General features: G+C 38.9%; 1 protein-coding gene across 2 annotated transcripts in view; it reads right to left on the bottom strand.

Annotated features, from left to right (window-relative positions):
* Positions 1 to 18,029, bottom strand: part of LAMA3 (laminin subunit alpha 3) — a 318,755-nt gene that overhangs the window by 262,402 nt on the left and 38,324 nt on the right. For both annotated transcript variants that reach the window (XM_077135789.1, XM_077135788.1), the window contains exon 2: positions 13,653 to 13,805. In XM_077135789.1, the coding sequence (XP_076991904.1) occupies positions 13,653 to 13,805 (153 nt within the window). The remainder of the gene's footprint in view (positions 1 to 13,652; positions 13,806 to 18,029) is intronic.

The raw sequence follows: 18,029 nt of genomic DNA on the forward strand, positions 1-18,029 counted from the left end.
AGGCCCAAATCCCCCAACTAATCCCTCACTATTTTGAACCTAGCCTGCCCCAGCTCCTCTGCCGCCATCTCCTTCCTGCCCTGACCACCCCCATATGACCAAAGGTTGGCATGGCAGGCAAGCCCTGCTCATGGAGACAGAGTGACATTCCTTTTTTCTAAGCTCTTGATCCTGACATAAATCACTGCCAGTATTCCTGCATGCCAGCCTCATTCCAGAGAAGCAAGGTGTAATATGTTCAGGTGTCAACTTGGTCAGGTGATGGTGCCCAGTTGTTCTCTTGCTGTGGACTTAAATCATGAGCATGGGAAATTCATCTATGGTGAATTACATCTGCAATCGGCTAAGGGGAGTGCCTTCTGCAATGAACATGTTTAATTTAATTAGCTGGAGTCTTAAAAGAGAGAGGTCACAAGAGAGATCGGAGCTCAGATTCATATTTCTGGAGATTCAGGAAGGACATTCCCCGGGAAAAGCGGTTTGAACCCAGAAGCCAAGAGAAAGGCCAGCAGATGAAGCCATGTGCCTTTCCATGTGACAGAGAAAGTCAGAGGAAAGCCAGCTGCCTTTCCTCCAAAGAACAGTAAATTTGTAACTAAATAAATCCCCTTTATAAAAGCCAGTCCATTTAAGGTGTATTGCATTCTAGCATCCTTAGCAAACTAAAACACAGGGGTAATGTTTTCTTAAGACACTTAGGGCTCTGTTTCTGTTTATTACTCTCTCAGCATAAAACATGATCTCAGGAAATGAAACCAGTTTGTATAATGTGTTTTGTCTACTTACATGAGTGACAGATATGGCATGGGCTGATTTAGTCATATAAGACGTGGGCTGATTCGGGCACCTACCCCTTCTGAGCCTCTCCCTGGACTTCAGACTGTACCTTCCCCTGTGTTTTGGTTTGCTAAAGCTGTTAGAATGCAATATACCAGAAATGGAACGGCTTTAAAAAGAAATTTATTAAGTCGCAAGTTTAGAGTAATAAGGCTATAAAAATATCCAAACTAAGGCATACAGGGAAAGACACCTTGACTCAAGAAAGGGCCAACAAATAGGGTTTCTCTCTCAGCTGGGAAAGCACATAGTGAAGTCTGCTAGCTTTCTCTCCAGGCTTCTGGTTTCAAAGGACTTTCCCAGGGTTGGAGATGGTTCTCTGAGTGCTTGAGTGGTTGGCTGACAGCCGAGTGCATGGGGCATAGGCACACCATGCCCTGCTAATGTGGTAAACTGCAGAAGCAAATGCTCTCAAGGACACTGACTCAAGAGCCCAAAGAGATCTGAATAGAGAGCATTCTGATAAGAAATAAATGGTTTCTGGGACAAGGAGCTGGGAACCAAACTTTGTAGCTTTGCAGGCATGACAGATATTCAAAAATAATCTTGCTTTGATTATACTCCCTAAAGCAGTTCCCATGTAAGGACACAATAAATATTGGATGTCAGTTTATTCGGGGCTCTTGCTCTTGCCGTGGATGAGCTTGAATCCCCTGACCCCACTTAACTAACTTCTTAAGTCTGTCGTTTCTTAATCCTGCATGACACCCCTTTTTTTCCCCAGTTCTCCAGGGAAATCCTGGCACCCCAGGGGCATTTTGTTTCTGCATCTCCAAAGGTCTCTGGCTGTGTGGCCTTTGAAACTTTTTCCAAAATGGTTCCCTCTGAAAGGACTCCAGTAAGCAACCCCACCTTGAAAGGGTAGAGAAGCATCTCCATGGAAACCACCTAATCAAAAGGTCCCACCCACAAATGGGTGGGTCACATCTCCATGGAAACAACTTAATCAAAAAGATCCCACCCAACAATATTGACCAGGATTAAAGAACATGGCTTTTCTTGGGTACACAACAGTTTCAAACCAGCACACCCTGTGAGGCCAAACCTGGCTGTCATCCTTTGGAATGAGAAGGACTCCTCTGACAACTTTACAATGGCCCCATCCTGGGATGTGGCAAATTGCCAGAGTCAGTAGTGACGTCAGTGTGAAACCCAGGGTTACCTTGTGGGAGCCACAGAGAAGGTCACAGTGACCTAAGCTTATTAATTTATAACATTAACTTCTATCTGTAAAGCATTTAGGAGAAAATTTCAGAAGAAAAATGTTTTGTTTCCTAGCATTGCTGCTTCCTAGTATAGTTTCTATTTCTGCTTCTGTTTCTTGGATTTATGTTGTCTGCCTACAGCCTACTTAGTGTTTTGGAAGGAAATATATTTAACTCACTTTCTGTTATGTCTGGTATATTTGTGGTGCTGGTTATATGGAAACTAACAAATGAAAAACGTCAAGGATCTTTTTAAAATAACCCAAAGCTATACATGGTTGTAACAAGGCATATAATCAAATGGGATAGTATGAAAAAAATATTGGAACTTTCATTTCCATTTAAGTCAACAGTTGTTGAGGATATAGTACATTCTGGGGTTGGGCCAGGGTTTTATGCACTATGGATATAACTCTTGATCCTGAAGAACTCACGTTATACTGTGTTAGTCTTTATAGCACAGCATAGCAAATGCCTCCATGTATACAGAAGGGCCACCCAACCCACACTGGTGGTCAAGTGGTCAGCCAGGGAAGGTTTCAACAAATAATACCTGAGTTCTCTTAGGAAGGACATAGCCAGACCAAGCAAGGTGGAAAGGCATCTGAGGAGCTGTAAAGAGCACAAAGCAAGGCATAGAGGCAGAAAACATCATGGTATACTTAGGAAATAAAGATTTGAGCAGTGACAAATGAAATAAAGAATTAAAAAAAAATAGAATCAGCAAAACCAAAATTTGGTTCCTTGTAAAGATTAATAAAATTGGCAAACCTTTAACCATACTGATAAAGCAAAAAAAAAGAGAGAAGACACAATTAATTTAAATCAGAAATGAAATGGGGGGGGTATTACTACCAGCCCCATAAAAATAAAAAGGATAATAAGAAGATACTAGGAACTATACCAATAAATTAGCTAAACAGACAAATCCCTAGAAATACACCAACTGTCTACACTGAAGAAGAAATAGAAGACCTCAACAGACTAACAATAAATTAAAAAACTGAATCAAGTAATCAAAAGTCTCCCAACAACAAAAGCCCAGAACCAGAAGTCTTTACTGGTGAATTTTTCCAAATATTCCAAGAAAAACTAATATCAATGTTGCTCAAACTCTTCCAAAATGTTAAAGAGGAGGGAAATTTCCTATCTCATTGTGTGAGCCCAACATTACTGTAAAGCCAGATAAAGCTACCAAAAGAAAAGAAAATACAGACCAATATCCCTTATGAATATAGATGCAGAAATCCTTAGAATTATAACGTGCACCTTAATGAATCACCTTTATAAAAGCCAATCCACTTCTGGTATATTGCATTCCAGCAGCTTTAGCAAACCAAAACAGATCTTGATACTAAAGAAGTAGGGTGCTGTGATTAGCAAATATCAAAAATGCTGGAATGGCTTTCTAAATGGATAAAGGAAAATAACTGTGAGGAGATGAACAGGAAAGTGCTGGATTGCTTTGAAGAGATCGCTGATAGAAGCAAGGATGCTAAAGGTGCTTCCATTGAGGCCTTAGACAGAAATATGCATGTATTACTGCAAAGTGGAAGGAAGGTGATCCTTGTTTTAAAGTGATAGAGAATTTGGCAAAACTGAGTCATAGTGTTAGATGGAAGGTAGAATTTGAAGGCGATGAACTTGGATATCTAGCTAAGGAAATTTCGAAACTAAATGTGGAAAATACAGCCTGCTGCTCCTTGCAGTTTATAGTAAAACGCAACAGGAAGGGACAAGCTGAGAATTGAAATCTTGGGTATAAAAAAAAACAAACAGAAACTGATGGTCTGGAAAAGTCTGGCCTTCCAGAAAGTGAGACCCTAGAGACTAGTGCCCCATGTGATGCTTTAACCATACATGGAAGCAGTTAGCCATTACAGGACAAGAGAGGACTGGAGATGGAGTTATCCAGAAAAGATTTGGGGAAAGTTCTATTGTCTGATGGATTTAACCTCTGTATGCTGCATTCCAAGTCAACAAATTTTTTTGCAAGATCTGTATAAATGGAACCACCACCAGTCTGGACTAAAAAGGACAGATTAAAGGAAAATTTACTTCAGAAAAAGAGCCATGGAAAGGAAGGTCAGGAGCTAGAAAATCTCAGGACAGAAGAGCAGACCCATCCATGCATGTGGAGTGGGTGTCTGTCCCAGAAGCAGAGGGAGTGTCTTCTGCTTCACTGCTTGGGAGAGTGTTGCCCCCTCAGGCCTCAAAGAGAGTGGAGCACATTTCCCAGGGATGGGAAAGAGCCTGCTGTCCACCACCCCACTGTTCTGAAGGGGTTGAGTGTGTGCCCCAGAGATGGCAAAGAATCCAGGTGATGCCCATATGCCTGGAGAGAGTGGGGCCGAGAATAAGGTGGTCTCCCCAGTATTCCCCAATGTTGCAACTCTTATCTCAGTGTTTGGAGATAACAGGGCTGCTGCATAAACCCTTGGAAAATGTTGGGACTGATGCTCTCTCAAGACCCAAGGATAAATGACCCTCAGACTTTGAAATCAAATGGAGTTTGCCCTATAGGTTTTAGGAATTGTTTGGGACCTTTGGCCCCTGTTTTCCTTCCAATATCACCCTATGTAAATGGGTTTGGGTGGGGTCAGAAATGGGGAGTTAATGCCTAAGTGGTGCAGAGTTTCTGTGTGGGGTGATAGAAAAGTTTTGGTAATGGCTGGGGTAATGTAGCACAGAATTATGAATGTAATTAACACCACTGAATTATATATTTGAATGTGGTTTAAGTGGAATATTTTAGGATATCTATAGGTTACTAGAATAAAAAATTTTAAAAAACACCATAGGACCAAAGAACACAAACAGCAAACCCTAATGTAAACTATAGACTAGTTACAGCATGATTATAATAATACTGTTTTATCAGCTGCAACAAAGGTACCACACTAATGCAAAGTGTTAATAATCAAAAAAACTGATTATGCTAGGGATATTTAGGAACGCTGCATTTTCTGCATGATTTTTCTGGAAACCTATGACTTCTCAAAAATAAATAAATAAATAAATACACAAGAAAATCTCTTATGCATTATGATCCTATTTCCTCGTATTCCTGCTGGCTGGAATGGAAAAGACCACAATGGTAACCTTGAGTTGAAGACACTGGAGCCAAAATATAGAAAGAATCTTAAAGTCTCGGAACCATTGTGTGAAAGAGAGCTGCCTGGCCAGGGTGAGCTATATTTGAATCGTTACACGAACAAGAAATAAATTTGTGTTTAGCCAAATGAGGGTCCAGGATGCATTTGTTTTAGCTACTATCATACCTTAAGAAATACACAGTACAAACTGATACATTTTATGACATGCGGAAAGGGGTAGGTAGAGGAAAACACATCAATTGAGAAAAAGAACACTGAAAATAAGTCAGTTTGGCCAGAAAATGTATGGTTCAGTTTTCGGTCAGACACTATTTTCCAGACGTCTTCTATGATAGCATTTATTTAGTAACACATATTATCTATTTATTAACATGTATTATGATCTATTTACTACCATATTATCAATGCTGTTTGGGTAGTGGTTCAGAAGACAAACAAAATCGGCATGTCAACATTGCAGTCTGTTACTCTGGATCCATTCAGCTTCCTCAAGTTCTTCATGCATAAAAAGAAAATGCATATTGCCAGATTCTTCCTAATGCATAAATTACTTGAAAAGTGCTTCAAAGTCAAATTAGCACTTTTAGGTTATACAGTAATATAAAGGATAAAACTGCTTATCTAGTAGCCCAGGAGATTTTATTGATACCTATTTTCCTACTCATGAATGAATTATTTGCTTTGCAGGATTGAGCCTCACAACTGTATGCTCATTAATAAAGTATATGTTAATAAACTCATTAATAAGTTTGTTATGAATAAGATCTTCTTTATCTTCAAATTTTATTATAGCTACACAGTACTTAAATGATATTGCAACGAGACCCAAGTGTCATTAAGTTAAGCCAACCATCTAATTAATCACAGTGCAAAGGCTGGTCCACCTTCACCCAGAGATTTAATTTCAGAGCGATCTGCCTCCACTAGCACTGTACCCTGGGGACATTCTGATTGACCGTGAGTCATCCTTGGCTCATTCTCAATGAACTCAGCAAACATTTTTTTGAATATCTACGATGTACCAGACACTGTACATTGGGAACAAAACATCACATACTAAACAAAAGATAAAGTATCTGGCCTTCTGCAGCTATTAGTCTACAGAATTCCTGAGGAATTCAGAAATACTGAGTCAAAACCAAGAGCCATTCACTTTCTAGACTGAACCATAGCCTCAGGAACATAGCTGAGTCAGACTCCTTAGTGACCTCATCTATCAAGCACCCCTAGAACCAACGTAAACCCTGAGATCCTCAATAACCTGAAACTGACCCAGGCCTCCCTCCCATCTGAGTCAGAGCAGCCCAGAGCTACAAAGTATGCTTTGGATTTGTCCACTGAAGTTTCATAAAAGTTGAAAAGGATCAAGGAAAAAAGGATCTTAGAAGGAGTCTAAATACTAAATTCTCCCTCAGATGGTTGGGTTCTAAATTTGTATCTGGCCCCTGCGGAGTTCATAATGTGGAGTGGGTTGTTCATGAAGAAATAGAGAGGTAGAATAAGGGAAATGTCTCCAGGGATCTGTTTTTCCTTTAAAAGCTAGAATGCTGTTTCCTTTGTTACTCTTAATCTTAGAGTCTTAGAATAATATTTTCTGAATTTTCTATTTATTGTTTTAAATAACTTTTTTATATTGTTTGTTTCATAGTGCTTCTGGGTCTCAATTCTTGCCCCCTTTCATCCCTGCCTTAGTTTGGGTTCTCTCTAAAGCCAACCCTGAGACAAAGACTTAGGTACAGGTAGTATATTAGGGAGTGGATGTCAAGAAACACAAATTGAAGTGGGTGTAGGCAGGGGAGGGAGAAAAGCCAATGATGGACGTGTTAAAGAGAAGATTACTCCCAAGGACAACTGAGCTTCAATCCCTCCAGGACTCTCTGAAGAGCTGTATAGAATGTCCCTCAGAATTGTCCCATTGAGAGGCAGAGAAATGTGTTTTCCCACCAACTTCCATCCCTCCTGGATTGAGAATTGCCACTGCAGGCATTAAATCCTCATCTCCCAACGTGTTCTATACACAGGCTAAGAAAGTTCCCATGGCCCAGGAAAGAGCTGTCAGGCAGGAAGTAGAGTCAGATGCAGGCCTTGAAGATGGGATGCTGGTACTCTGGGCTGTCCACACAGAGTGGAGCCAAAAGTGGGGATGGGGCCTCAGCAGCAGAGGTTTTGCTTCCCCAAGGCCCAAGACCTCTCATCGTCATCTTTCTACTGCCACCATCTGCTCCAGCCAGGCCTCTTTCTCCCAGCAAACCTGCAGAGCACAGTGCAATTTTACCTCTTCTTTTCACACTTTCAACCTGAAGAAAATACTTAATCCTTTTGAGTTTTCTGGAAGGTTGTGTGTTTGTTTTGGGTTTGTTTTACTATTAATAGGGTAAAAATTTATAATCTTGGGGAGATTAGAAGCTGCAAACAGCCTTAAAATACTTATCAAATATTGTGAATTACTGACTATATATGTAAAATGGAATGATCATATGGTAAGAATGTTTGTGTTTGTATGTTGGTATGTTTAATAAGTGAAATAAATTTAAAAAATACTTATTAAAGATGATTTTCCTATTTTTCCTGGAACAGGGTGAGCTGTGCATTCATCACCACAATTGATTTTTGAACATTTTCACTACTTCAAAAAAATAAAAACAAAAATAAGCCCTGTCTTGGCTCCTGAATTTCCCTGTGTTGGTTCCCACCCACTCTCATTTCCACCTGGGAGGCAGCCCTTCCTGGCCTCCAGTCCATCCACATTTCAGGAAACGTGACGCCCTGGCCGTGCTCACCATCACATGCTCTTCTTTTATACCTCATCTTGGGGGAGGAAGAATGAAGGTAAATATAGGAACTGTTGGGGGGGAAATGAGTACAGAGTGAGATTCGTTTGCATTCTGAAGGAAAGGCAGATGTGTCTCTAGATCTTACTGCTGTACCTTCTTGATTCACAGTGGGAGAGTACAAGACATCCCACCCCACCAAGAATCCAGAAGAAACAGATGTTCTTACATTCCAAAGAATGTCCTTTTAAAAATTCGACATCCATATTTCACCTTAAATGTAAAAATGGACTCATACTTGGCCAGATGATATTAATGTTTCTTGTAAAACACTGTGTTCTTTCTCTATAGCCTGAAATACACAAACAAATGAACTCGAACATCTCCAGAAAATAACATGCCTCTAGTTGAATCACAGAACCTTCCTACATTTGCCACCTTGCAAAAAGAAAACTCGCCTTTAGGATCGAGTCTTGTTGGAAACTATGTTGACCAAGAAAAACAACCACCCCAAATCATCCACCACCCAAAAGGAGACAAATTACAGCAATCTTCCCCTCACAACATGAGCTATCAATTTGACTACAACACATCAAAATCACATTTCATTTCTTAGCAGGTGAAAAAAAATTGATTTGATAAGTTTATGATCTCTGTTTTATTTTCTAACCATACATCAAAATTCACACATCCCTAAATCCAAGGTCTTTAAGTTACTATTAAATTAGGAAATCTAAATTCTCAGTGACACTTTCACTGATTAATTTCAGAATAAGGGAGAAAACACTGATGCTACCAATGGGGGCATAAAATACAAATCTTACAAGACCAAACGTGTTGTTCCAACATAAAAAAGGGAAGAAACCTCTTCAGTTTGGCATTATTTATATTGCTTTTCCTATTCCTGAGTATTTTCTACAGTGCTATATACAGTATTTTCTAGAGGCACAGATCTTATGAGTTTGTCTTTTAATAGTGTTTAGTGCCCTTAACAGGTTTAAAAACTAAGCAGTTAAACTTCATGATAATTCTATAAGATAAACACTATCATCATTCCTTTTATAAATGAGGAAACTGAGGCAGAGAGTGTTAAGTATGTTGCTCATCATACAGCGAGTAAGCAGTGAAGCCAGTCCAAACTGATGCAGGCTGACTCACCCACCCCACAGAGCAATTTTTTAATGCAATTTTATTGATATATATTATGTATTCACATACCATATAATCGACCAAAGTATACAATCAATGGTTCACAGTATCATCACGTAGCTGAACATTCTTCATCACAACTGATTTTTGAACATTTTCATTACTCCAAAAAAATAAGAATAAAAGTAAAAAAGAACAACCAAAATATCCCATTCCATCTGTCCATACTCTGGAGAAAGGGAGTATCAGTCACAGAGTTTTCACAATCACATAATCACACATTAAAGCTATAAAGTTATTCAATCATCTTCAAGAATCAAGGCTATTGGATTACAATTCAACAGTTTCAGGTATTTCCCTCTAGTCATGCCAATCATCAAAAACTGAAAAGGGATATCAATATACTGTATAAGAATAACCTCCAGAATGACTTCTCAACTCTATTTGAAATCTCTCAGCCACTAAAACTTTTTTTTGGTCTCATTTATCTTCTCCCTTTTGGTCAAGAAGGCTTTCTCAATTCCAAAATACCAGGGCCAGCCTCATTCCCAGGATTTCTATCCCATTTTGCCAAGGAGCTTTACACCCCTGAGAGTCATGTCCCACATAGTGTACAAGGCAGTGAGTTACCTTCTGAGCTGGCTTAGAGAGAGAGAGAGGCCACATCTGAGCAACAAAAGAGGTTCTCTGGGGGTGACTCTTAGGCCTAATTTTAAGTAGGTTCAACCTATCCTTTGTGGGGATAAGTTTCAGAAGGCAAGCCCCAAGTTCAAGAGCCTGGTCCATTAACTTGGCAGTTCCCAATGCTTTCAAGAATATCCGGTCATTCCCAGGTTGGGAGGTTTAACATTTCATGTTTTTTTCCAGGCCGTCAAATGGACTTTGTAAATACTTTTATCTTCTGCCCAAAATACTCTGGGATATATTGGGGCATCAGACTAACCTGCACAAACCAACAAGATCTCACTCCCTATTAAAGATTCCATGTAATTATAGGTGTTCAAATAAGCTGACCATACAATTAAATTAGATATTGTGCTATGGAAAATACAAGTTTTGTAACAAATAAACAACTCTTCCTTTGGTCTCACACAGAAGTTGATGTTTTAATACACAGTCAATATCATCCTTTACCCTTTAGTCTGATTTACCCTAGTCCTACTCAGGTCAGCTTCATTCACATCTCTAATCGAAGTCTGATCACTTTTTCAGTATTTTTAACAGTTGCTGTATGGGGTAATGCTGACTTTCAAAGCTGCAGAACTCTAGCTCTGAGTCTCAGATGTCACACAGATACCCATACTCCCAGGGAACTACCAGGTTATGCACAAAGAGCTTGGCATTTCAGAATTTAGAAATAACAGTTACAACTCTGGAATAGACGTTACTGCTGTAAGAATTTACAGGCTAGGAAACTTCATAATAGGCCTTCACCTGATAACCTATGCTCTCAAGTTCAATTCTCAGAGTTTGCACTTTAAAGTCAGTCCATATTAATGGGGCCTTACAATATTCATCTTTTCATTTCTGGCTTATTTCATTCAACATACTGTCCTCAAGATTAATTCACCGAGTTGCATGTCTCACACTTCATTCCTTCTTGCAGCCGCTCAATATCCCACTGTATACATATATTAAATTTCACCTTTCTGTTCCTCAGTCAATGTACCCTTAGGCCAACTCCATCCATTGCAAATTACGAACACTGCCACCACATACACAGTGTGCAAACAGTCCATTCGTTTCCCCACTCTCAGGTCCTCCAAGTATACATCTAACAACAGGGATGCAGAATCATACAGCAACCCCACATCTAGCCCCCTGTGGAGTCACTACACTGCCCTCCAGAGGGGCTGCACCACTCTACTTCCCTACCAACAACGAATAGGTACATCTCTCTCTCCATATTTTTTCCAGCACTTGTATCTGTTCATTTTTAAATAGTTTTATTCACACACTATACAATCCAACCTAAGTAAAAAAATCAATGGTTCCTAGTTATAATCACATAGCCATGCTTTCAAACCACAATATACAGGAGGACATTTCCATTTTTTCCACAAAGAATCCCATACCTCTCCCCTATATCCCCTGCTTATTGACATTTAGCTATGGTATATTGCCTTTGCTATATTTAGTGGAAGCATATTACCATGTTGCTGTTAACTATAGATCATAGTTTACACTGATTGTATTTTTCCTGTATGCCATCTTATTTTTAACACCCTGCAATGCTGACATTCATTGGTACTCTTTCATGCAAAATGTTCTTTTATTTGTAGATTTAATCACCAACATTGTCCATTCTAGGCTTTGCTAAATTATACATCTCAGTCTTTATCCTCTATCTTTCCTTCTGGTGTTACACATAACCCCAGCCCTCCTGGGGGTTATGTACTCACACTCAGTTTCATTCAGTGCGCTTACAACATTGTACACCATCAGATAGTTTTGTGCTATCCATTTCTGGAATTTTAATTCAATCCAGTTGAACATTCAGTACTCCTTCAGTATCAAATGCCCAATCTCTATCCTATTTCTATTTCCTTATAACTTGTGTTCTCAACTTTAACTCTCAAAATTTGCTCATTAATCCCACAGAGCAATCTGCATAATTTCATGAACATGTAGAATAATAACAAAAGGTTTAACATTTGTATTATCAGAATCCCAGAAGTACAGAAGAGAGAGAAATTGAAAAAGTATTCAAAAAATAATTTACCGGAAACTTCCCAAAGTTGGTGAAAGACATAACTCCAAAGTTTGTGAAAGACATTATTTGAGGGAACCATAAATAAGCTTAACCTAAAGAAGTCCACACCAAAAATCTACCTCCATCCCACGCAGCATTCCAAGTTCATATATCCTAGGACCCTAGTTGGCATCTCCACTTGGATGTCCAAAGAGTATTTCAAATTTAGCACATCCCAACTAAGTCCTCCCACAGTCTCCCTCAAGCCTGCTCCTCCCCTGTCTGCCCCAACTCTGTAAAATATCTCTTTCATGTGCTCAGATCAAAGGTCTTGGGAGTCATCCTTGAATCTCTATTGTCTCACACTCCACATTCAATCCATTAAAAAAAATCCTGATAGCCTATCTTCAAAATATATCTGGAGTTCAATCATTTCTCTCTACTTTCACACCAGCATCTGTCTCCTGGATTACTGCAACAGGCTCCAAATAGGTTCTACCCTTGCCCTCCTAGTACTTTCCAGACAAATTTCCACATTAGGGACTTTACAGGGCTGGTCTCTCTGTCCAGGGACCTGCATGACTAAGTCCTTCGCTGCCTTAAGTCTTACCTTCTCAGTAAACCCTCTCCTGGCCATCCTAATAAAAATTGTGAACCAACCCCATTACTGGCACTCATGAACCCCTTTAGCCTGTTCTATATTTTCTCCTTTCCATAATGCTTTATCAACTTCTAACATACTATAGTTACTTCTTTATTATGAGTATGTGTATTGTCTGTCTCCCCCATTGGAATGTAAGGCCATGAGGGAAGGGATCTCATCTAGTTTGTTCCCTGGTATATCCCAAATGGCACATAGAAGGCTTTTCAACAAATATTTGTTGAAGAAATGGGATGAAATAGATGGGAAGGATGCCCTGGTCTGAAAGAAGGTTTATTAGTATTCTATTGCTGAATAATAAATTGCCACAAACTTAGCAGCTTAAAACAATATCCATTTATCATCTCATAGTTGCATAGGTCAGGAGTCTGGGCATGGCATAACTGGATTCTTTACTCAGGGTCTTACAAGGCTAAAATCAAGGTGGTAGTCATATGCATGAAAAGATCTGCTTCCAAATTCCCACATGCTGGCAGAATTCAGGTCCTTGCGGTTGATGGACTGAGATCCTTACATTCTTGCTGGCTGCTGACCAGGGCCAATCCCAGGTCCTGCTCTTGGGTTGCCATGTGGTTATATCCAAAGGCAGCTCCCAATAGGGCAGTTTTCTTCTCTGAGGCCAGCAGGAAAATCTCTATGCTTCAAATCTCCTCTTCAGGGAACGCTCTTAATTGAGAGTTCCCCTAATTAAGTCAGGTCCACTGGGATAATCTGCCTTTTGATCAACTATTTCGCACTAAATATACTTGCAAAATTCCTTCTTCTTTGTCATATAATGGCACCTAATCACAGGAACGGAACCTATCATGCTCACAGCCCTTCCCACACTCAAAGGGAAGAGGATATGCCAGTGTGTACAGTAGAAGCAGGCAACCTGGGGGCCATTTTTAACTTTCTCAGGAGGATCGCCTGAGGTCAGGTTCCCCCATGAAGCAGCTACCACAGGCAGCATTAACAACATCAGGATTTCCAGAAAGAGAATGCCACAAAAATCTCTCTGCCAATGAATCTATTTACAACTTTTTTTTTTTTTAACTCATTTAACAGATACCAGGTCTGGGTATTTGCCTTGGGACAAATGATGGGTGTTGAGGGATACAAACATTCATGTAACAGACTTAACAATAATTAGCGAATTAAAATAATAATTATGGTTGTCAGTCATCAGCATCAAAATGATGCAAACTAATTTTTTCCATTCCAACTGAAAGCATAACTCACCTGCCCAAGGTCCAAGGTAACATTGACTTTGTCATACTGTGTCCCTGAGGAGAGAGGCGGGCTCTGCCACCAACGCTCGGTTCCGTCAATTGCATAGGTAACTGGATGCGCTTTCGTGGGGTCCTCAGAATTACAATAGTCACAGAACTGGCCCTGAAAAAAAACAAGTTCTTTTTTTTATTTTGAATTTAGTAAAAGAGGTAACCAAAACTAAGACTGTTTTATACAACTCAGAGATGTCAGCTGTTGAGATTCGTCATGCTGTGTTCTGAAGATGGTGGTGAGACCTTCCCTTTCTCATTTAATCTTAAACCATATCACCTGCTTATACCTCCGTTAATTATGTTTCTAGAATATAGATTATATTAATTTCCATCTTTTAAAGCTATGTTTTTCTTGTCTCATAAGATACTCTTAGTACTTGGGACACAAAGATGTTTTCACTTTGGAAAATCCTTTTTACTCTTTAAATCCTACTTTGTGCAAGTTCTATGTCAGGCACTAGTGTACAAAGAGGATCCCTGCCACCACAGTTCCAATAGAAGTGTTACATATACAAATAACCATAAGGGAAATGGATTAAGGCAAGTGCCTTGGCAGAGTATACAGTAGAGTGCTGTGGTTCAAAGAAAGTAGATATCCCATGGGGCTCAGAAAGAGATGGATTTAAGCTGGCTTGAGACAGTGGCATTATAGAAAAGCGTTCTGAAGTGGAAGAACCAGCAAGAGCAGAGGCAGAGAGACCAACTGGTCATGTCTGACAATAGCATGAGCCTTGAAAGATAAGGCTTGACAAGTAAGTGGGAGGGATGTGGCTGAGCTGGGTTGCAAATACCAGAGTGAGAAGTTGGTAGGTCACTCGGTAGATAAATGGGGATCCAATTTTAGCTGGGGTAATATCTGTTCGGTATTGTAATCTTACTGATTACTTACTAATTCTTACTTACTAATTTTACTTACTTACTAATTCTTACTGAATTACTCCTTATTGGTTGACAGAATCTTTTCATTCTATTTTCTTCAATGCAGAATTTTACAGTCATTATCAGTTAAAACATTGAAATTAAGCCTTCCTAATGTATTGAATATATTATCATTGGGACCAAGGGCCCATGCTTACCCAGTTGTGAACTTCACATACTGAAGTAGTCTTTTATCAAACAAAGTTATTTTAGAGTATAACCATCACATAGCAAACCTATACATGCAGCTTCCCCAGAAAAATGCTGTGACAAAGGAATGGCTGTGCCCCTGGCAATCATCTTAGAAGGTACTTCTTAAATGTTCAAAGATAAATTCAATTCTAGTGTGTGAAGGCAGCAATAGATGTTTCAACAATAGTGGGAGGCTTCAATGCACCATTCTCTTCTACAGACAGAACAACCAGACAGAGGATCAATAAGGAAATAGAGAATCTAAACAATGTGATAAATGAAATAGACCTAAGAGACGTATGTAGATCGTTACACCCCAAAACACCAGGATTTAGTCTTCTCTAGTGTTCATGGGATGTTTTCCAAGACAGATGATATGCTGGGGCAAAAAAACAGGTTTTAATAAACTTTAAAAGATTGAAATTATTCAAAGAACTTCCTCTGACCATAACAGAATGAAGCTGGAAAACAATAAGCACCAAAGAACCAGAACTTTGACAAATATATGGAGACTAAATAACACACTCTTAAACATTCAGTGGGTCAAAGAAGAAATTGCAAGAGAAGTAGGTAAGTTTATGGAGACAAATGAAAATGAGATATAATACATCAGAACTTATGGGATCCACAAAGGCACTGCAGAGAGGGAAATTTATTGCCCTAAATGCCTATATTAAAAAAGAAGAAAGAGCAAAAACCAAGGACCTAATAGCTCACCTGGAGGAACTAGTGAAAGAACAGCAAACTAAACCCAAAGCAAATAGAAGAAAAGAAATGACAAAAATTAAAGCAGAAATAAATGAACTGGGGAACAACAACAACAAAACAATAGAAAGAATCAATAAAACCAAAAGTTGGTCCTTTGAGAAAATCAACAAAATCAATGAATCCTTAGCTAGGCTGACAAAGGAAAAAAGAGAGAGGATACAAATAAAGTCATAAATGAGAGAGGGTCATTACCATGGACTTTGAAGAAATTTAAAACAAAAGTTATACAAGGATACTAAAAACAAGTCCATGCCAACAAACTAGACAACTTAGATGAAATGGACAAATTCCTAGAAACACACGAACAACCTACACTGACTCAAGAAGAAACAGAAGATCTGAACAAACCAATTACAAGCAAAGAGATTAAATCAGTCATCAAAAATCTTCCTGAAAAGAAAAGCCCAGGGCCAGAGAGCTTCAGAAGGGAATTTTACCAAACGTTCCAAAAAAGAAATAACACTATTCCTGCTTAAACTCTTCTAGAATATTGAGGGATAAAGAACACTACCTAACTCATTTTACAAAGCTAACATCACTCTAATACCAAAACTGAATAAAGACACTACCAAAAAGTGTAGTAACGAATCGCCTTAATGAATATAGATGTAAAACTTCTCCACAAAATACTTGAAAACTGAATCCAATGGAACATTAAAAGAATTATACACCATGACCAAGTGGGGTTTATTCCAGGAATGCAACAGTGCTTTAACACAAGAAAATTAACCAATGTATTGTCATATATTAACAAGCCGAAAGGGAAAAATCATACGATGATCTCACTTGACAGTGAAAAAGCAACTGACAAAATTCATCATCCTTTTCTGATTAAAATATTTCAAAAGGTAGGACTCTAAGGAAACCTTCTCTATATGGTAGAGGGCATATATGAAAAACCCACAGCCAGCATCATACTCAATGGTGAGAGACTGAAAGCCTTTTCCCTTGAGATCTGGAACAAGACAAAGATGTCCACTGTCACAACTATTATTCAACATTGTCCTAGAAGTTCTAGCTAGAGCAATCAGGCAAGAAAAAGAGATATAAGACATCCAAATCTGAAAGGAAGTAGTAAAACTTTCATCGTTTGCTGATGACGTGATCCTATACTTGGAAAATCCTGAGAAATCATTGACAAAGCTACCTGAGCCAATAAACAAGTTCAGCAATGTGGCGGGATACAAGATTAATGTGCAAAAATCAGTTAATGTTTCTAAACACAAGTAATAACCTAACTGAGGAGACAATTAAGGGAAAAAATCCCATTCATAATAGTAACTAAAAGAATCAAGTATCCAGGAATAAATTTAACCAGGGATGTAAAGGACCTGTACATAAAAAAGTACAAAATATTGTTTAGAGAAATTAGAGAAAATTTAAATAAGTGGAAAGACATTCTGCGTTCATGGGTAGGAAGGTTAAATGTAATTAAGATGTGAATTCTACTCAAATTGATCTACAGATTCAAAACAGTACCAATCAAAATTCCAACAACCTACTTTGAAGACTTGGAAAAGCTAGTTACCAAATTTATTTGGAAGGGAAAGGGGCCCCAAAAAGACAAAAAACAATCAAAAAACAAGTGGGAGGACTTACACTTTCTGAATTTAAAGCTTAATATAAAGCCACAGAGGTCAAAACAGCATAGTATTGGCACAAAGATAGACATATCGATCTATGTAATTGAATTGGGAGTTTGGAAACTGCTGGCTTGAATCTGTGGTGGACCCCAGAAAGACCATGTCCTTTAATTCTCATTCAATATTGCTGGGTGGGAGCATTTTGATTGTTCCCATGGAGATGTGACCCACCCAATTGTGGATGGTAACTTTTGATTAGATGATTTCTACGGAGGTATGTCTCCACCCATTGAAGGTGGAGTTGCTTACTGGAATTCTTTAAAAGAGGAAACATTTTGGAGAGAGTCCCTCTTTGTAGAGACACGAGAAAGCCAGCAGACGCCATCATGTTCCCCATGTGCCCTTCCAGCTGAGAGAGAAACCCTGAACTTCATCGGCTTTCTTGAATCAAGGTATCTTTCCCTGGATGCCTTAAATTGGACATTTCTATAGACTTGTTTTAACTGAGACATTTTCTCAGCCTTAGAATTGTAAACTAGCAACTTATTAAATTCCCCTTTTTAAAAGCCATTTTGTTTCTGGTATATCACATTCCAGCAGCTAGCAAACTAGAACAGAAACAGACCCCCAGATCTACCCACTGGATTGTGACAGAACAGTCTTTGCAATAAATGGGACTGGGAGAACTGCCTATACATAGCTAGAAGAACTAAAGAGGACCCTATCTCTCACCCTATATAAAAATTAACTCAAATTGGATCAAAGGCCTAAATATAAATGCCAGTACCATAAAATTTCTAGAAGAAAATACAGAGAAATATATTCAAGGCCTAGAAATGGGAGGTAGCTTTTTAGAAAAAAAATACTCAAAG

This window comes from Tamandua tetradactyla, chromosome 18 (assembly GCF_023851605.1).
Source record: "Tamandua tetradactyla isolate mTamTet1 chromosome 18, mTamTet1.pri, whole genome shotgun sequence".
In the NCBI taxonomy this organism is placed as follows: Eukaryota; Metazoa; Chordata; class Mammalia; order Pilosa; family Myrmecophagidae; genus Tamandua; species Tamandua tetradactyla.